Raw genomic sequence first — 22,828 nt, 5'->3', positions numbered from 1 at the left:
CTTAACAATCATCATCATCATCATTATTTATCATTATCATCATCATCATCGTCATTATCGTCGTCGTCGTCGTCGTCATTTATCCATCCACACCATCATTATCATCATTTTTAATCCCCGTCATCATCATCATTACCTTCATCATCATCGTCATCGTCGTCATTTATCCACCATCATGATATTATCGTCATCATCATTATCATGTATTTATCATCATCATCATCATTCATCTGCCATCACCTTAATCATCATCATCATCGTCATCATCATCATCATCATCATCATCGTCATCACTTTCATCATCGCCATCATCATTTATCTACCATGACCTTAATCATCATTATCATGGGAATCATCATCATCATCATCACTTGAGACCTATAACAATGTAGGTACCCCTAACAGGTTACGCGAGGCAGAGATAGCGAGGAGAACTAAGCAACGATAAGCCAGCGATACTCCATACTAATAAGCACCACGACCAGCGTAATCCGTCTCCGTGTCGACTTTCAAGAAGCAATTTCCACTCTTGCTTCTTCTCATCAATAAAAGAAAATTAAATCGCATTTTCGCGGGAAGACCGGACGTTACAAGCTATCGTCTGCTCAGCGCCAGAAGAGCATTATCTCATATACTCTTACCAAGCGTTAACGCCCTACAAGCTCTCAACAGACTCTGTTAAATTATCACCGTAAACTCAAGTACACCCGGAAGGAAGCACCGGGCACGGAAGCGTAGGGGGGGGGGGGGGATGGGAGTATTTCCCTACGTTTGTTTTTCATAGTGTATCGACATTTTGAGATCAGTTGAAGGTGCGCATACGAATTCCCCTAAGGTCTCTGTTGCTTATTATTGTATGGCTATAATTATGACGATAGACATGCATTCACATTTTTCTTTCAACTAGTTTTCTTGAACATGTATTTCAAATATCATGAAATCGATTGTATTGTTCAAGCCATGACGTCATAATGGTAGGGAGATCAAGTAAAATCCTAACATCATAACAGAGTCAGGGTCGTCACTACGTCGCTAACGATGGGGGGGGGGGGCTAGGGCTGACGGTATTACTCCCCAACCCCTTTAAATCCCTTTCCGAAAATGTTTAATTGCGTAGCCCTTCAGGGGCTAAAAACCACTTTAACCTCTTTTACGATTTTTTTTTTTTGGGGGGGGGAGGATTCTTTTCTTTGAAATATTCATATGATTTGGTGACAGACTCGATTTTACATTCTCTTTTCAAGTAGTCAAATAACGCATATGAACAGAATAAAACGAAATATAAACAACATCTGAATGAGATCTACGAAACGATTTTGACATCTAATAATGGCAGTATGATACTGATAATCATAATTAGAAGAGGGCATAGCTAGTCGAAACATTAAAGGACATAGTCCTGTTTATGCATGGGATTTGTACCGGCGGCTTTTATTGGTTGTTTAGTATGCTCCCGTAAATGTGTTGACAAATTTCTGGTCAAAACAACTTGCAGTCCTATATTCATGATATTTAATAAATACCGCAAAATTACCTCTGGCAAGTTTTTTTTCACGAATTCAAAATGTCATTACAGGCCAATAACCCTTACAGAAGTAAGATAAACCTCGAATTCTGATGCGTTTTCGAGTGATGACCAGCGCTATATTTTGATTCCTCTTTTCCTCAGAGCCTACCCGGAAAGGGAAGTTTAAAAAAAAATCTCGACTCGCTTGCTGCCATGAATATCGTTTGGCCATCAGGCATGGGTCCCATGTCCCTGGCCTGGTCATTCAGAGTGAGATGCTCGGGGAATACCGAGTTCCGCCGATTGACAGCATCCCGTAAGCCGATAGGCTGTTTATGGACTGCGAATTTTGGCACACTAGATCAAAACAAATTGGGAGATTTTTCCTCTTTTTTACTTCTCAAATACCCCGGTCACACCGATGTGAGCGACTTCAGACCGACATCAAAACGACCTCAGTCCGACAACAGACCGACATCACACCGACGTCAGACCTACCTCAGACCGACCTTCAGACTGACAACAAACCGACATCACACCGACAACAGACCGACAACAGACCGACAACAGACGACAAAAGACCGACATCAGACCGACCTCAGACTAACAACAAACCGACATCACACCGACCTCGGACCGAGACAACACACCAATACCAGACCGACATCACACCGACCTCGGACCGACAACAAACCGACATCAGACCGACCTCAGACCGACCTCAGTCTGACAACAAACCGACATAACACCAACCTCAGACCGACAACAGACTGACACCAGACCGACAACAGACTGATAACAGACCGACAAGAGACCGACATCACACCGACCTCAGACCGACCTCAGACCGACCTCAGACTGACAACAGACCGACAACAGACCGACAACAGACCGATAACAGACCGACAACAGACCGACAACAGACCGACATCACAACGACCTCAGATCTACCTCAGACCGACAACAGACCGACACCACACCGACAACAGACCGACAACAGACCGACAACAGACCGACAACAGACCGACATCACACCGACATCAGAATCAGAATCAACATCGGATGACGGATGACGGAATTCGATTTTTATAAAACATCTAAATGGAGCTGGTTTATTGAATTAATAGAAAGCGATTGAAATATAGATGCGGATAAACCATCAATATACCCATTTTAACATTCTAAACAAAATATATTGATTCGTTTTCCAACTCAACGCATACACCTCGTGGTCTTTTGATAAAGCCGATACTTCAGCATAAAAGAAGGGTTTAAAATTACCATATTAATTTTTGAAAGAGTCATACATCGGATGGTATTGTAAGCAACCTCATATATTTTTAATTTACTCTATCCTGAGGAAAACAAAATTAAAAATTAGCAAAGTGGAATATTTGGTTTGACTACCCTCTCCCCATTTATAGAATTATGAGCTACGCCTATCCTGAAATAAAATTCGCTTTAAACACCATAAAAACTATTTTATTGAGCATTCAACATATTCTACAATATCACTGTAACCTTGAATTACAGTTAATTATTAAACATTAATTTTATGAACGCCAAAGTGCGACCCTAATTTTACGCTCAGATTAAATGGTCGTATGGCATCCACTGTTTTAATCTCATCAGCCCAACCTTGAAAAGGATACATGTCGCCTCATAGCTGTATTTATCTGTAACATGTTTAATGCATGAAGGTTACTGCCATCAAGTGAACATCAACTCGAAGCAGAGGCGATGAATATTCATTGTAATCGTTTTGATGTCTGTTTTGGCTATTTTATAAGCGTGAACACGATTTGCTATCATTCTTCCAGGGAGTTAGGCATATTGATGATCAAGGTTTTAGCTAGCTGTGAAATGAAGTTTTAACAAGTCAGTATATGTTTCTTAAAGCTTGTCAACACTAGTGTGGCTAGGAGGGATTAGACAACACAGCGAGATCACTGACAGGTGGCTATCTCATTAACTCAGCTCTCAAATAACATAATAAATAGAGGATCATGGGGGACCAACAGGCACCGATTGGGGAAGTTTTCTATATAGAGGGAGCAAGTAGCTACAAGTTGGACAGTGGGGCTTTAAAGGATAATAGTGACATTATTACTATAGGGACATGAAGAAAAAGACAGTTATCCTTTTTTTTTAAACATATAAAAATGTAGCTCGTGTTTGCCAAAATGATGACAAAAGAAATGATAATAATAATAATTAACAACATTTGTATAGCGCTTATCACAAAATATGTCTCTAAGCGCTTAAGAAAAATAGAAAGAGAAGGAATTACAGCCAAATATTAAGTTATACATAATAGATAGTGGACAATCGAGGGGGCTGCATATGCAAATGAAAAAGGCAAGAGAAGGACCAATAAGTGTGTGTCTGTATGTGTGTGAGCACGTGTGGGTGTGTCTGTCTGTGTGTGTGTGGGGGGGGGCGTGACAACGGCAGGTACCTCCTCTTTTCAAAATCAGTCTGGATCCGCCATTTTACCCTGTCACAATACGCCACAATTAGATCACGAGCATGCTTATGACGCACTGAAGTATTAATGATGCAACGACAGGAACACCCATAGGAGAATAAAATAAACTAGGTCTGTAATCTAACATCACACCGCATATCCATCAAACAATCCTTGGTGAAAAGAAAAAATGCGTGATGAACTATTAAGAGTTGTTAGGTAAATGAAGCTGAGAATCTTTGAAAACCGTTAGTTTGAAGGGGCTAAAATAATGAGTATAAAGGGCAGAGATCGAAAGATAGGAAGGGAAGTAGTTTGTAATGATGTGATGTGATTGCATTTCAATTATTATTATTTTATTCAATATTTTTTCTACTTTAAACAGAAAATTCCTCATCTTTTGTTTTTATGTTTTAATCAATAAAGGAATTTGATAAGCATAGGGCTAGGCTTTCGAGATTAAGGCGACAGGGTAATCAAGACATCTTGTCTTCGAAGATAACAGTGAATTTCTGAAGTTCAGTTCAGTTTATTTATTTAACCATAAAAATGAAACATGTGCATACAAATGAGTAACATAGTAAACATAATACGGTAAAGGACACCCTTAGAAGCTAATTGCTTGTGGTGGGGCCTTAAAAAAAAAAAAAAAAAACTACACATAAATTATACACTTTAAAAACTTTAAAATAACATGATACAAACACACATGCACGCTCACACATATACATACACACATACATTCAAAATGTTACATTGAGGAAGATTTCGAGAGAGAAAATAACGATGGAATTTTTATCGAAAACGAGCTGCCAGGTGTTTGGTTAACATCTCGGAGTAAAAATAAAAGGTGAAGGTTGGCTTAAAGTTAGTGAGCATATGAAATATTATTCTGTATGGGTGAATTCTAGGGAGTGGGTGCTGGTCGATTCCTTCCTATCGAATGCAGATGTAGGGATGGATATTCACGACCTGACTTAAAGCAAACATGTCAGCGATGATGATGACAGTGGTACGTGATCTTCCATGGATATACGGGATCACAAATATCCTCATAGTCATTTTGATTCTAAAAAAGAAGTGGTAGCATGCATAGCCTTTTTTAAGAGGAAAGGGGACAGCACGCCCCTTTTTAAAAGCTCCGCACAAAATCAACGACGTTTTTGCTTGTACGAGGAACCCCCGATGCAACAAAGTGCTCCTTTTCACTGTCACAAAGTGCCACTTTGTACTGCTACAAAACTGTTTTTGTAACAGATAATTAAGCAGTGCCACTATGCACAACTGACATTAGGTCTTTGACAGACGTGTTCAGAGCCAGAAGGGCATTACCTATGTGTGTATGTAAATGAATTAACGCCCTTCTGGCTTCAACCAGATGAAAATATAAATCTCATTAAATAAAATTAGTTTTTAAAACTTGTCTAGTGCTCCATCTGAAAGGGCTCACTATAAAGCAAATATTGTATAACCCCAAAATATGCAAACGTTTTCGGATTAGCGGAATTTCGCGAGCGTCACTTCATAAGTGTATCTTTTCAGCGCATCTACACGTTCTTCCTCCTACACAATTCGAAGCCCACAATTAATAGTAATGCTCACTTTAACCTGAACGCAACACTCTCTTTAACAACCTTTTCTTTAAAGGGGGAAGCCCACCCTGAAGTAAAGTTAGTTTTAATAATAGCAGAGAAATGCGAGAAACAAATTTGTGGAATTGTTAGCAATGTCCAATTAAGAATAGTCAAGAATTAGTTAAGTTGCCATCAGTGAAACACAAATTGGCAACACTGTGACGCATCTTGTGTGCTCCTTTCCTTTCCAATTTACTCTGCACAAACAATTTCATAAAACGTTATTTTCTTAGTTACTGGCGAAGGAATAGAGTGGGGGTTGTTAAAAAAAATTGCAATAATTTTATATAGGGTGAATGCATGATTAAAAATTGAAAAGGGAAAATATACATTTGATTAAATTTTCTGTCATTTTCGTGACAGTGTTGCCAATTTGACAACTTAACAATTTCATAACTATTCTTAATCTGAAATTGCTCAATTTCCAGTGACCTGTTTCTCTCATTTTTAGGTTTCTATTAAAACCAATTTAATATCAGGATCCGCATTACTATCAGCTGCACAATGAAACGTGATAAAGAAGCGATTTTTCACGTTTTTTTTTCGTCAAATGCAGTGCATCAATTTTCGGGCTCCATATCACCAACCAGATATTTGTGTTGATTCCCTGTTACTCGAGAAAACCATACTTGCCATCTACTAGTATTGATTTGATATCATTTAGCCCTTCGGATATGTGTAATCTGTCTCATTACTCGACCAAAATATGCTCATTGTAACACAGTCGTCGAAAACATATTAGGTTCGGTATCGAGTTACTACGCTTCCTCTTGCGCGATGAATAGGTCTGTCGTATGCCATTAAAAGTGGATGCTGAGAAGAAAATGAAAATGAATGGAGAATGAGTGGGAGTAAGAGAGAAATGAAGAGCAGGAGAGAGAGAGAGAGAGAGAGAGAGAGAAAGAGAGAGAGAGTGTGTGTCTGGTGTGTGTGTGTGCGTGCGTGCGTGTGTGTGTGTGTGTGTGTGAACGAGAGAGAGAGAGAGAGAGAGAGAGAGAGAAGGAGAGAGAGAGAGAGTGAAACAAGTTATTATATACATGTAGGTAGGTAAAAGAGAGAGAGAGAGAGAGAGAGAGAGAAAGAGAGATAGAGAGGAAAAAAAAGAGAGAGAGAGAGAGAGAGAGAGAGAGAGAGAGAGAGAGAGAGTGAAACAAGTTATATAGGTAAAAGAAAGACGGAGAAGGATGTAGGCAGAGAAAGAGAGTATAAAGGGGTGTAGGGGCAAAGTAAATGGGCGGGGAGGTGGTATATATACATATACATATACCAGGTAAGTATTACTGTAAGAAAAAGAGAGACGGAGAAAGAGGGAACAGAAAAAGAGAGGGAGATCAGAAGAGAAACGTAGAAGCCTGCATGGAAAAGGCATTAAAAGAGAGAGAGAGAGAGAGAGAGAGAGAGAGAGAGAGAGGGGGGAGAATACAAAGTTTACAGTGGCAAATGAGAGGGGAGTCAGCTGAAGAGAATAAGAAAGAGCAACACGTTAATGGAAGTACTCAAGAGGCAAATGGCAAGGATGGAAAGTGTTTTTTCAGGGATGTTATTGTTCAATATTTCATCCCCTGAGTCTCCCAAGAACACAGCAAGGCGAAGCATTATTTTTTCTGTTTATGATTAAAAAGAATTATAGAAGGAGAATTTTTTTTGCGTAAAACACATTTCGGAGCTTGTTCAGGCATGTAGTGGAAAATGAGAAAGGGAGGTAGCACATAAAGATACAAGGAATTATAAAATAACAAATTGATAGAATGGAAGGAGAAATAGTGAAAAGAAATATTAATAATGATGGTAATAATAATATTGATGATTATAATGTTACTAGCAATCATGATTATAACGAAGATGATGATAATGATAAAAAATAATAATATTAATAATAAAAATTATGATAATATTTATAATAACATTGATGTTAATATTAATAATAAAAATGATAATAACCCTAATACTATTAATAATATTGATGATAATAATAAAAATGATGATAATAATAACAGTAATAATAATAATAATAATAATGAGAATACTACAGTAATTACATTTTTGCGTATCCACCCGAGTGAATGCTCAAGGCACCTACATGTACAAAGTATAATTATGACACCTTGGCGAAAAGTGGCAAATGTAGATTAATATCTTGCCAAAGGCTCGAACCGCGAAACATGTGATCCACAGCCTGGTGACGTATCCACTGTACCATATAGAAAGTCTTGGTGTCGGGATGGGATAGAGAAAGAGACAGTCAGTGATGCAAACAGAGACACAATGGGAGGGGGGGTATTAAAGGTAAATCAAGACACGGAGATGAAGTGTAGAGAGAGAGAGAGAGAGAGAGAGAGAGGGGGAGAGAGAGAGAGAGAGAGAGAGAGAGAGAGAGAGAGAGAGAGAGAGAGAGAGAGAATGCGCGCGGGCGAGAGAGAGCAAGATATATGACATTACATTTTTAATTTCCAGTAAAAAAAAAATATGATAGTAATCTTCTAATAATCAAGGGATGTCTCCAAAATACAGACTCCTAATTTTAACTCAAAACAAAACGCCTTGTGTATGTTTTTCTTCTATTCTTACTGCCAATAGCAAGCTTAACGTTAAATAACATCTATAAATGGAAAGCCAATGATCTACTGTATTTATGGGAGAGCATCCGTGACGCCATTAGATTGATATCAGCAGGACCTATATAAACAACACAGCATGGCTAGCTTGACACGTTGTTAACATTTTTTTTTTCTTTACATTATCATGTTTTAAGATGTTCCTTATTCCTCAAAGGTTTCGTGGCCCTTCATAAAACTATTAACAAATTCTAATCTAACAGCTTAATTCTAAATTATAAAAAGATCCAAGAAATTGTAGTAACTTAACTTTTGTTTGTATATCTTTAACATAAATGTGGCGCCGGACGTGTCTTTAGATCAATACAAGCAGCATCATTAATATCATCATCATCATCATCATCATCATCATCATCATCATCACATCATTATCACCATCATCATTCTCATCATCGTTAACATCAACGCCTTAATCATCGTCATCATCGACATCACCGTCTCATCATTATCGTCATCATCATCATCATCATCATCATTATCATTATCGTCTTTATCATCATCATCACATCATTATCATCATGATCATGATCATCACCACCACCACCACTACCACCACCAATATCATTATCATCAAGCTTGCTAGCTGGACGGTAATAACAAAATCATTATGACCATTATCATCATCCTCGCCACCATTTCATCACCATGATCCCCATAACCAGTCCATTATTACAATTGATTTCGTTTGCTTTAACTCGTAATTGTCAGATGAAACAAAGTCCGTTACCCCGTTTCCCTGTGTTCTTCACTTTGCATAGCGTTGTCAAATTGGTCCGTGCTAAATCTTGATGACACATGGCTGTGTTTGAATAATGTCACCTCTTTTTTTCGCTGACAGATTGTTGTGTTGCCACATTCGATAATGATAACAAATTGAGACAGATGGTCCAAAAATGGAAAATTCATTTTGGCAATTAATGTATTTTTGCAACAAGTGACGCCTAGGGAAAGGTTCCGTGATCCATGGATGACAGCTGGCAAAATCAATACGTTAAAGTTTGTCCCACTTTATCATACAGAAAGTTATGAAACATACAGGATTGGTAATTAGATCTAAGAGAGAGAGAGAGAGAGAGAGAGAGAGAGAGAGAGAGGGGGGAAGAGAGAGAGAGAAGGAGAGAGAGAGAGAGACATAGAGAAAAGACAGATATAGAAAGAGAGATAGAGAGAGAGAGAGAGGGAGAGAAAGAGAGAGAAAGAGAGAGAAAGACATTGATCTACATTTGCCACTCTCCACCCAGGTGTTAAAATGGGTACCCGGTAGGATGCGAAAGCTAATGTGGTTTGATTAACAATGGCGCTTATAAAATGGCGACTGGCTGGAATGCTCCCCAGGGAGTGGAGAATGTGCATACCTTGTGTGCGGGTAAGCCTGGATCCGATGACCGGGATAATAATATGTTCCGCGCCTAGGAACAAGTGTTAGGCGCATTATAAATGTGAGCTATTATCATTAAAGACTTCTTTTTATAGACTAGGGGGATTCACAGTTTTACCTTTCTATCAAATTACTATTAAATTGGTTATCAATTTCACGTTCTATAATATACACTGTATTAAAGGTTTCCATAAAGGTATATCATGGCGTAGCGTAATTTAAGCATATGGGTGGGGGGGGGGGGGTGATGTTACGGGGTAGCACATCGGAAACATAATAGGTAAATGACATATGGGGAAACAAGGCTATATATGGGAAATTGTTCTTCTTATCAATTTGTCTTTACCTTCTCCCTTTCATTCTTTCTCTCCCCCCCCCCCCAAAAAAAAAAAATAAATAAATAAATTTTAAAAAAATCGTCATTCGAAGAGAGGGGGCTCCCCGTGCACCCCGTGTTCCTACCCCACTGTGGAGAGTATAAATGGCATGGCATAAAGTACTAAATTAAACCATCATTGAATATAATACGACTGTGATTATAAGTGTGCATTGCAATGCCAAACAAAGAACATCACCTCGCAGGCCTACACACAAACAGGTGGTGAAGGCGTGAAATTGTTTGATATGAAAAATGAAGTTATAGGATAGTAAAAAGAAAAGTACATGGTACCACTTTCTACAATTGAGAGCTTCGTTGCTTTATCCTTCCTGTAATGTAATTGATCGCTATAATTATATGAGAATGTTTGTGGCTGTGAAATTGAAGTGTGTGTTCGCGCAGTATAATGCAAGTACAATATACGTAGGCTAATCATATCAAATATATACATTAACATGTGTAGCCTTTTTATATTGTGCTTTTAAAGTTAGGGGGTACTTATCGAAGAACTTTTTATATGCTATTGGAAAAAAAACGTTGAAGTCAACGTGGGGCTTGTTCAGATATGGCGCGGACAATTGCCTTTAAAAAAAACGCCTCGGTGTTTGTTAAGTAATAATGACTGCTATGAGAGACACGGTGCGATAGCACGATCATGTAACCTCCCCGAGAGCCTATAAAAATAACTATGCCTCGAATATTGAAGCAGTCATTATAACTTTTATATACCGAAAAGTGTCATAGAATACATGTGCGACTTACCAATCATGGTAATCAAGTTTGTTTACGCTATCGAGACCTAGTCTTAATATGGTGTCTGATCACGCGTCACTCGAGTTTGTGTGCTAAAATCCTTCCCATTGAGATTGCACGCATATACGTAAAATTCCCAAACCGTGCCCTAGGGCTTTTTTCAAAAGACTATTGACTGGTTTGGGATTTTACGGGAATGGCTAAAATCACGACTCCAGTTTCGACCAATCAGATGGCTGGATTTCTAAAGTGAAGTATATGATGAAGAATATTGCCCTTTACGTCATCATTAAACCAAAAAAAAAAAAGGCGCGGTATTCCCGGGTCATATCTGAACGAGCCTATCGTAATATATGTTTGTTGTTCTCTGTATATTGTATAAAACGTATCCACACTTGAAAGTTTTGAATAACGTATAGTATTTGGAACAAGTTTGACATTGAGAAATGCAAATTTACAAATTGCCATGTTTTCTGAACAAAGTAAAAAAAATTAAGTGTAAAATTTATCACTTCAGAAAAAACGTTATCATCCAAATATTTTTCATTAAAAACAAAATCAACACGCAATGCTTTGTTGTTTTTTTCTTCAACTGGCCGACCCAAGATTATACGTTATCAAGCAATTTCACGGGGATGATGACACATACCTTTTGCAGAGTACAGAAATAGCATAAAATATGTGCTCTCTAATATTTTTGCTGTGTATATTCCAAGGATATTCCGTTACATAACGCAACTTGAGTGGACATAACGAATAGATAATATTCTGCATCTAACGCCCCAAGTTGTAACTATTTTCCTTATCTACATCTCGTTTGTACTCGATAACGGGTATTCGTCTCCTTGCACACGTTCTTCAATATTGCTCTACCAAACGGAGCGTGCACAACCCCCAAGCGTGTACATTTCCGAAAGAATGAGAGAAATAGATAGAGAGAGATGCGTGACATATTCTTAATTCCTGCAAAGTTCTACAGAATTTGATGTTGGCTGTAAAAGGGAGACACTAACTCTATACAGGCAAGAGTGTCGCAAATAAAGTCCGCGAAGCAATATGATCTCGAAATATAATATGAGAAACAGGAAGGAAACGGAAATAACAACGAATGCCGGTCAGTATAGCTGGAAATAGAACTAGTGAATCGACAATGTCTACCCGTGCTGTGGGAATCATTCTCTCATATTCCGCTGAAGGTCATAGTCTCTAACTCTCTATAGAATCAGACTATACTTAAATCGGGGGCCCGTTTCACAAAGCATTTTTTCAATGACAAATGACAAAAATCAGTGAAAAATCTGCTGATAACCAATCAGAAGCAAAGATATCAGTAGCTTATAACAAAGATTGTCATTTGTCACTGATGACAAGTTTTGTGAAACACCCCCACGTCGTCCAGACGTCCAAGGTAGCTCCGATAAGGTCGTCGTAATAATAACTCTAAGATGGCGTCATATTAAAATCCAGCTATTTCCGGTAATATTATCACATCCGGTGAAATATTAAAGGTCAACTCTTTTTCGTGTAATCAATTATTATACAGTTTGACCTCTCTAAAACGTGCGTCGCCTTCTCACGTTGTTCTAAAAAATGGCGACATTTGTTTTTTAAAATGTCACATTCCAGTCATATTCAAATAAAATTCTAAAACAATCAACAGTTAAGTTTCCTTTTTTTCTTTTATGGGCTTTGAGACATACCCTCAACTTTTCCACTCTACAAAATTCGATGTAGGTCTTAATACCGATTTTAGAGTAGAACGACTTAGCGATCCTTGGACTTGCAAGGGGGACGGTCCTCCACAGCTCGATCGCCTCATTCACTCTGTAGTGAAGAACAAAAATACCTAAGAACAAGTGACAAAACGTTTACTGAATTCTTCTAATACTATCCAACAGCCTTTTACAAGAGTTACAAAATCTTCGGTAGATAAAAACAGTGACTGATTCGTTCATGACGAGGTGATCTATATTGCTCTGTTCGTTAGTTCTCTTTAGGACGTGAGGAGTTAAGCGAATAGCCATGCATAATTGTGACACTGTTGCATTCATTTATTCAAAACAATTTGTATGGGTTAACAAATCAAAACTAAAATAATAAAAAACAAAAAGCATCGCGTCGTCATTAAAATTTCTGTTAGGATAAAAAAAAATCACTAAATGTAATTGACTGCGTCATTACATGCATTGACATTTATATTTTGATCAACACGAATTGGAAAAGTAAATACATGTAGTCCACCTTTTTTAAAGATTTATCTTGTGATATCTATAACAAAAAAACTTATAAATCCTTGACATCTGATGGATGAGAGATTAAGTAGAACCTTTCTGTAAAAGATTAGTCTAAGACTCGCCGTATCAATCCGAATTTCAATTACTCACGGCAAATAAAACAATAGTCTGACGTGTGGAAAAACAACTTCATCAATGATGGATAACATTGTTGTGCAACGAGCTCGATATGCTAAGTACACGAATGTAACCATTTATAGTTTGCATTCTTGATTTAAAGGGATAGTTGAGTTCTGTTGCAGAGGGCGCTACACAAAAAAAAAATTGGGAGATAATGAAAAACTGAGTGTCAAATTCGGAAGAACGTAATATTTAAATCACAAAATCATCTTTGTTTGATCAAAATCGGTTCAGAGACGGCTGAAATATAACGCTTTATAATATTTGTGTACCACCACAAATTAGATATTTTGAAAAAATTGAAAAAACCGTTGAAAAAAAAACGAAATAACGCCTTTTACGTCGTATTTCAGCCAATGCCGATGTTGGCTTTTTTGTTGGCATTTTCGTGTTGCTCATATTACCCACAACTACCCGGCTCATGTATTGTCATTTTTTAAAATAAATAATTAAATAACGGTCACCGTGTTTTTTTTTAAGTGGAGCTGAATTGGTATGATCGTATTGGCTAAATTTCACACATTTTGGGGTCTAAAATTACCTTCATAGCAATTTTAGGTTCTAAAAGGGCACTATAAATGTCATAAATAAGAATAAGAGCAATAACCATGCACTTTGAAGGCATTTGCGGTCTGAAACAGAACTCAACTATCCCTTTAAGTCTAACCAGTTTCATTGGCGTAGATAGTGATTATTGGAGACGGGGGCACTTACCCCCCCCCCCCCCCTCCCCCCACCCCCCTCCCGATCTAACATCGAAATAACTGGGAAAAGGGGATTACAAATGAGAAGTAGAGAGAAGAAGAGCAATAGAGAGAGAAGTGAAATAGAAAGAGAAAGAGAGAGAGAGAGAGAAGTGAAATAGAAAGAGAAAGAGAGAGAGAGAGAGAGAGAGAAAGAGATAGAGAGAGAGAGAGAGAGAGAGAGAGAGAGAGAAGAAAAAATAGAAGATACCAGACCCAGACTCGTCATAACAGAGTATCATCGAAAGCAAAGAGAGAACAAAATACTCTTGAAGAAAGCTGTAGCTTCAAAGCTCGTGGTACATCATTATATTATTTATCGGAAGGGTAAGCGTTAAGCACGTTGTCATCAAGGGCGGACCCAGAATTCTGTAAAAGGAAAGTAAGGGGGTGGGCACGGATAGGCAGGTTGTGGACCCTTTTAAAATCAACCAATGGTTACCATGCTTCATTTATCAACATCGACGTGGCTTTGCTGGGCCTCTTCGATAAGGTGAACGGGCAATTACGAAGATTGCGCGTCAACGATTGTTCGTCGTTTTAAAAATCGACCGAAAATACATGGAAAGGGGGCGAAATGTAAAAGAATGGTGGGTCTTAAAGTTGCATGAAGTTTGGAAATGCGATGGATCACTGGTGTATTTTTAAAATCATTTTGCCGAACGTAATGAATCAGACCTGTTTATCAGCAAGCTTGTATATTATTAACAAGCGCGGATCCAGGGTCGCCTTGAAAGGAGCCCCGTGATTTTTGAAAACTGCAAACATGGCAAAAGTCCAATAAATCACCTGAGTATAGCGTAACATCCAGTGCCCATGTAAATGTTCGTTCCAAAGAGTGTGGGGGGGGCGGTACCCTTTCTGGATCTGCCTTATACTTACATAATGTACGTACGTCGACACTGATTCGAACTTAAGATCTAACATGATATTGTATCCGTGGGATTTGATTAGCTAATTAGGAAAAAATAAAAACAATATAATGGTTTTTTATTCAGGTTTTGATTCTAATGAAGCTGTGATCTGCGGAATGTATATGCCATAGAGTAAACCACTAAATAAGTCATATCCTTTTCATCTTTCTTGAGAATGTGACATATTAAAGCTTACATCTAAGGACCCTATTCAGACTAATTCAGTCTAACGAAAAACAAAAAAACATGCAATTTTCAGGGAACATGAATAGTTCAGTTGTTAAGTGTAGGTCAGCGGATGTTGGGGACACTGTGACGATAAATAATCAAGCAGGACACAAAGTTCTAAACCCAGTATGAGACCACGCTGTCAAGATACTTCAGCACGTATGAGCACGGTTCAATCTGTAATTGAACAAAACAAATAAAGGAAACATCCAATCAATACTGGAATACATGTACACATGCTTATCAATGACATTATTTGTTACAATAATTATCCATCTTGTCTGGTCTCAATCAATAAATGCATAACTGAATATGAATTAACTTGTTTGTGTCTATTATTTATGTGTCATATCCAAAAACCTCTCCTGAAACAATATCTGATCTTAAATACAACTATTTGATACAAAAGGCTTGCTTGCTTCTATCCTAGCACTGACTTTCAAATATGTAAACAATAACCGGTCAAAGCAATGCTCTCAAAACCCTAATTTCACAACACAAGGCCCAAGTTTAGCTTAGCAAAATACTTATAAACAATATATTCAAAGCCTAACTTTTATCTCCCTAAATGAGACATTTATTTATTATTCATCACTAATAACCAGCTTGAACATTTATATCAACCTTGTAAGAAATAATATGCTTCATCTATCATACAGCCTTATTTATCATGGCTCACTTCATAATCTGTCAACTAACAAAAGAGGCGTGACAACTTCCGGTCACTAAACGTGTACAGTGCATGCATGCATTACTTGCACGTATTATGTATACCACTGCTACATTACGTACTTCAATACAAATCTTTCGCAACAAATTTACATCACTAACCATCAACATAATTAATAGAAATTATCACTGATTATCATTCAACAACTCTTTAAAGGAATAGCAATGTAATTGTCTACTTACAACGTTGGGCTAATCAAAAAGAATTAATTTATCATCACAACCTCACGGTCGTCAGACCGTTCCAAACAAGGAAAATCAGTGGCATGCGAAGAAACGCCCTCAATAGTCAAATACATGTCAATTCCCCAAAAAGCCTCGTCTATGACGTCAGCATTTCCCGACTTATCGTTACATGATTTTATCAAACACAGGAGAAAACTTCCTGTCAGTAACATACCGGCCCCTTAAATGTGAGCTAAAAGCAATCATTTATAACATCATATATCAAAAGGAAATATTTTGACAATTTAAATGCTCTGTTACACATAACTGTCTTTACTTGTACCTGAAACACATTATCAATATGTTAATTTGCTTGCAGTAAATGTGTATATACTGGAAGACAACACAGATCTAAAGAAAATTCCATATTCTCAGATATTTTACTCCTAAGAATCCCATAGTTTAGCAATTTCTTGCAATGTCAGAAAACATCAATATTGATAAATTCTCATCTCCTTTTTAAATAATCTCCCTCTTTAGAAAGTAAATCTCTGCACAAAATGCAATTGCATGATAAAATAGTGATTTCTATCTTGAAAACAACCTGTTGAATAATGTTAATACATGTATATAAAACAAACATCACAACAATATACATGCACATCGATACATAAATTTGATATTGATGTGTTGTCTGTACGAAAAAGAGTCCAATAAGGCTCCTGTTGCTAAGCAACCAGTCCACTAGCCTGCTATACAGGTGAATACTTGAAATGTCCTTTTTCAGAGTAATAAATGAGTCCACTCTATGCAGAATTATTAGTCCTTTCAAATAACAGTCCATGGTGTAAACTGTACTTTGATTTCTCTGTTCATTTGTCAAAATGTCTATTCATCTTGAAATGTCTCTCTATCGAAGTTCAGTTCTGTCAAATAGAGTGCTCTAAGAAACAAACACAGGGGTAAAACTTGTACCTATCTGGGGATAGAATATACCTATCTATGATTCACTGATTCCAAAAGACACAGCTTATGAATTGGCCTAACAAGGGTCGATGATTTGGTTTGCACCCTAACTGACCTAACTAGCCCATCATTGCCTGGGAAAATCTCTACAACGCGACCGACAGCCCAGTGGTTTCGTGGTGCTTCTTCCATGATGTGAACGATGTCACCCACGCTAACATCACGCTCACGCTCGTTCCACCTTTGTCGCGCTTGGAGTGTAGGAAGATACTCTTTCCTCCATCTCTGCCAGAATGTCACTAAGGTACTGAACCTGTCTCCATCGTCGCCTGCTATACACATCTCGTGCCTCGAAGAGGTCAGGCGGCCCAGTACCATTACCCCGCAGCAGGAGCAAATGATTCGGAGTGAGGGGTTCTGGATCCACCGCATCATCCGACACTACCGTCAGAGGGCGCCCGTTGATGATGGACTCCACCTTACACATCAGCGTTGATAAGTTCTCGTCAGACAGCACTTGCTGTCTCATCAAGGCACCGAGCACCTTCTTCGTCGTTCTTATCTGGCGTTCCCAACATCCACCCATGTGCGAGGCCGCTGGTGGGTTAAACCTCCATTCAATGCCTTTCTGGAGTAGATGGTCATGAATTCTCTGCTGGTTCCATCTACTTAACCCCTCTCGCAGCTCTCTCTCTGCTCCGACGAAATTTGTGCCGTTGTCAGATCTGATGAGCTCTGGTCTTCCACGGCGAGCCATGAATCGATGAAGAGCGTTCAGAAATGAATCAGTGTCCATAGAATGCAAGATCTCTATGTGCACGGCTCTCACACATAGGCAAGTGAAGATACAGCCATATCTCTTCACTTGGCTTCTGCCCTGTTTGACAAGATAAGGGCCAAAGCAGTCCACTCCAACATTAGTAAATGGTGGCTTGTCAAACGCCACACGATCACTAGGTAAATCAGCCATCTTCTGCCCGAGAGTTGGAGACGACAGGCGTTTACACTTAAAACAGTCCCGTTTCACCTGTCGCACAGTAGACCTCCCTCTGATCAACCAGAATCGCTGCCTCAGCATCGATAGGACATGCTCTCTGCCTAAATGTCCCATGTCATGAACATGTCTCACTAACAGTGTTACCACGTGATGCTTGGGTGGTAAGATGATGGGATGCTTCATCTCGTCACTCAGCTCTGCATTCCTAAGGCGGCCTCCAACACACAGCAACCCAGTTCTGCTCATCATTGGGTCTAACTTATAGAGAGGGCTGGACTTCTTCAACTTACTAGCCCTCTGCTTTCCATTCAAGGCTGGCTTCTCCTCAATTGCCTGGTATTCAGCTGGGTATGCCAGGCGCTGAACATATTTCAGGATTGCCTGCTCAGCCTCTCTCATGTCATCCACTGTAAGAAGCACCTTACAGTCAAATACCTCCTTCCGCACCTTGCACAGAAGATATCCCCGAAACTGCAAGATTCTAGCTACTGCCTTCTTTAGTTTGCACCAATCTGAAAAGTAGCTCAACAGTTCATCAGTAGCCGCAATTGGTACATCAACATCAGTCTCAGCGGCATAAGCCTTCACAGTTTTTACTTCAGGATCATCGTTTAGTAGGATATCATCAGCTTCTGGATCTTGGCTCTGCTGCTCTTCAGTCAACAGGATGAATTTTGGCCCATGAAGCCATCTCTCACTAGCCACGAGATCCCTAGCACTCATGCCTCTACTGACGTCATCAGCCGGATTCTCTTTCGTGTTGACATGATGCCACTGCTTTACATCACTGGCAGAGTGAATCATAGACAGTCTATTGGCAATAAAGGTGTGAAACCTTTTGTCTTCATTCTTAATGTATGCCAATACAATCATGCTGTCAGTCCAGAACACAGAGTCTTTTAGTGGTAGATCCAGTTCTCTCCTCACTAAGACATCTGACTTCACCGCAACAGTAGCAGCCATCAATTCGAGACGAGGAATCGTAGTCTTCTTCACTGGAGCGAGGCGAGACTTGGCAAAGACAAGACTGCTACAGACTTGCCCTTTAGAGTTCCTTACCACCAGGTATGTCACCGCTCCATAGGCATCTTCGGATGCATCAGCAAAGTGATGTAACTGATGCTCTGTCTTGGCACCATATCCTGCAGGAACCACACATCTTGGCACCTTGAAGTTTTCTACTTCAGGAAGTTGCTTTACCCACTGCTGCCATAACTGCAGTCCAACATCTGGAATTGGGTCATCCCATCCTAACTTCTTTGTTGCTAACTTCTGCATCAACAGCTTAGCTCTCAAGATAAAGGGACTCAGGTAGCCAAGCGGGTCATAAATGCTTGACACAATGCTAAGCAAACCCCTTCTTGTCAGTGGTTTCTCCTTTATCAATGTCTTGTACTCTAGACGGTCCTCTTGCACATCCCATTTGATCCCCAGGGCTCTTTCAACTGGTAGTGCTTCCTTGCTAAGATCTAAGTCCTTAACTTGTTTACTTCTATCCTCCACTGGGATGGCTTCCACAACTTTGCGGTTGTTACTTGTCCACTTGATCAGGTTAAAGCCTCCCTTCTCTAGCAGGCCTTTCAATTCTTGTGCTAGTCGTATGGCATCTCCCTCATCCTTAGTGGAGATTAAGCAGTCGTCCACATAGAAATTCCTAGTCACTGCCTTTACTGCTTCAGGAGAGAATTCACCCTTGTTGTCTTCAGCTGTGCGTCGTAAGGCATAGCTACAGCAGCTGGGACTCCAAGTCCCACCGAATAAGTGCACACACATTCTGTAGACACATGGATCTTCCTTCAAGTCACCTGTTGGCCACCATAAGAATCTTAGTACATCTCGGTCTGGTGCTGGCACACGAACTTGATGAAACATCGCTTCAATGTCTGCCATCAAAGCCACTGGCGCAGTTCTAAACCTCAACAGCACTCCGATCAGCTTGTTAGTCAGATCTGGTCCCTGATTAACCACATCATTCAGTGACAAACCTTTCCATGCTGATGCACAATCGAAGACTATTCTCACTTTTCCCGGTTTCTGGGGATGGAATACCGGGTGATGTGGCAAATACCATTCGCATTCCTTCTTACTGTCAAGTTCATTGATCTCCTCTGCATATCCCTTCTTCAAAAGGTCTGCCATGCCATCTGTATACTTCTGAAGGAGACCATCACTCTGACTAAGCTTTCTTCCAAGACTTTGGAGTCTCCTTTCAGCCAACCATCGGTTATTCTGGAGATCTGGAGGTCTCTTCTTGAACGGGATAGGGAGCTGATAATGACCTTCCTCTATGCAGATGCCCTGCTCCCACTCTGCCAAGGCCTTGACATCATTCCTTGACATAGCTCTCTCTTCCTTGTAAGGATCAGGGGTCTCAAGCTTCCAGAACCTCTCTAACTGTCTCTCGAGGCACAGATCTCCTTCGATGAAGGTGTTCGTAGCATACACTGGAGTGTTCATTTCACATGCTCGGCTGAGCGGACCATGGAGTGACCACCCAAGGCACGTCCTTACTGCGTATGGTCCTTTCTCTCCATGTCTAACCTCTAGAGGCATCAGAGCTTCTGGGACGTCTTGACCGATGACCAATCCCACCTCATCTTCAGTGGCCACAGGGATGTCAATCCCTCTTAGGTGGGTCAGTCCTTTGATGTCATCGACTGTGGCCATGTGTACACCCTTGACGTTGATATTTTCCTTTGTGTACACACATAACATCTTGATCTGCTTGCTGTTATCTCCGGAGTCCACAACCAAACTGACGGCTTCAGTGTGGACAGTACTTTCTTTACGATCAAGGGTCGTTAGTAGAAGCTTCCCTTTGACTCCCTTAGCACCGAGTGACCTTGCTAAACTTGCTGAACAAAATGTACTTGTTGACCCTTGGTCCAGCAATGCATATGTCCACAGCATAACTTGGCAGCCTTCTGCCTTCACCCTCACAGGCACTATAGGGAGCACACTTTTCCTGCCGGCCCCTGTGGAACTACAGGAGGCTTCTTGCTCCACATTTCTATTTTGTGTGCCGCCATCAGGTTCTGTCATATGGAGAAGCTTATTGTGCTTCCTTGTGCAACCATCTACTGAGCAAGTCCTCTTGCTACTACATGCTCCTATCATATGACCTCGTCTTAGACAGTTAAAACACAGTCCCTTATTCCTTGCTAACCGCATTCTATCCTTAGGAGGCAAGTCCTTAAACTGCTTACAATCCCACAGCCTATGGTTACCCTTGCACTGGAAACACTCTACATGTAGTTCAACAGGCTTTGCAGTGGAAGATGTAGAGAAGGAGCCCTTTGACTTCCCACTTCGAGAAGGCGTGCGTTGCTCACTCTGACCAGACATCAGCTCTCCATACACCGGGTCATTAACTTCCTGCGCAGCCTCCTGCACAAAGTACATCAGATCTTCAAATCTTGGGATTCTCTCCTGGCGCCGAATCGCTCCAACTCTGCTCAGCCACTTCCCTTTTAAATGGAAAGGCAGTCTCTCCGCCAGTGGGAGAAGCACCTTCTGAGGGGAGAGTTCCTGTTCGAATCCCATTGCTTGAAACGACATAAGGCAGACACTCATGTCATCTGCCAGCTCTCTTAGACCTTTCTTGTCACGAGGGCCAATCTGCTTCCCAGATGTTATCTTCTTCATCCAGGAGTCTGTGATGACAACTGGGTCTCCAAATCTTTCAATCAGAAGTCGCTTTGCTGTTGAATATCCTTGTGATGCGTTCATTAATAAGCAAGGACTCAAACGTCTCTTAGGTTCCCCTCGACAATAGTATAAGAGGCGAGTTAGCTTCGTCCTATCTCCGCACGAACTAGAGTCAATGTTGTCCTCGAAACTCCGCCAGAACTCCCAAAATTCTAGGGGATTTCCGTCATAAGGCGTCAACTCGGCCTTAGGCAGCTGCATCACCTCCCAAAGACGGCGTTGCTCCTGTTGTCCTTCCTTCAGTAGGGTGACTACATCTGAATCATCACTCATGGTCAGCGGTTGTCCATGGTCAGACCTATCTGCTGTGATAGGCTTACGCTTTGTAGACTTAGTAGGAACAACAGTCTCTGTCACCACCTTGCCAGGAGTGTATGGTAAGGTTTCATCCTGTTCTTTCTCAGGAAAGCTTATTCCTAACTTCTTATTCTCAAACTCAAGGTATATCTGTTCTTCTGCTTCTGCAACCCTGAGCTTCGTCTGCATCGATAATCTCAACTTACGCTGCGTTAGTTGAAATTCCTCAAGTTCTAGCTGTTGGCGTTCTTCTATAGCAGCTGCTTCAGCTGCTAGGGCTGCCTTTCTGGACATAGCTTTCAACATGGCTGACGAAGCAGAGCTAGTATGGCTGACACACTGACTCACCGAGTCTTCAGGATTCACCTCCAACACATTTCCCTGTTTCTTTTCCTGGTTTTCATCTTCCTGTCTGACCTCAGACTGCCCACCAGCAGCTTGAAGTTGACCTGCTGCATTCATCCTGATGAAGCGTTATTGAACTTGATGTTGGGGACACTGTGACGATAAATAATCAAGCAGGACACAAAGTTCTAAACCCAGTATGAGACCACGCTGTCAAGATACTTCAGCACGTATGAGCACGGTTCAATCTGTAATTGAACAAAACAAATAAAGGAAACATCCAATCAATACTGGAATACATGTACACATGCTTATCAATGACATTATTTGTTACAATAATTATCCATCTTGTCTGGTCTCAATCAATAAATGCATAACTGAATATGAATTAACTTGTTTGTGTCTATTATTTATGTGTCATATCCAAAAACCTCTCCTGAAACAATATCTGATCTTAAATACAACTATTTGATACAAAAGGCTTGCTTGCTTCTATCCTAGCACTGACTTTCAAATATGTAAACAATAACCGGTCAAAGCAATGCTCTCAAAACCCTAATTTCACAACACAAGGCCCAAGTTTAGCTTA

At 40.0% G+C, this 22,828-nt stretch overlaps 1 protein-coding gene across 1 annotated transcript; it reads right to left on the bottom strand.

Moving 5' to 3' along the window:
- Nucleotides 1–17,118: 17,118 nt before the first annotated feature.
- LOC100892880 lies at nucleotides 17,119–22,356 on the bottom strand. The gene has a single exon (XM_030981315.1). The coding sequence runs from the start codon at nucleotides 22,354–22,356 to the stop codon at nucleotides 17,119–17,121; it is 5,238 nt and encodes a 1,745-aa protein (XP_030837175.1).
- Nucleotides 22,357–22,828: the final 472 nt, after the last annotated feature.

Source organism: Strongylocentrotus purpuratus, unplaced genomic scaffold (genome assembly GCF_000002235.5).
Source record: "Strongylocentrotus purpuratus isolate Spur 01 unplaced genomic scaffold, Spur_5.0 spur5_scaffold_11, whole genome shotgun sequence".
Classification (NCBI taxonomy): domain Eukaryota; kingdom Metazoa; phylum Echinodermata; class Echinoidea; order Camarodonta; family Strongylocentrotidae; genus Strongylocentrotus; species Strongylocentrotus purpuratus.
Note: the sequence above shows the minus strand (reverse complement) of the source record. Positions and strands in the feature narration are given on the sequence as shown.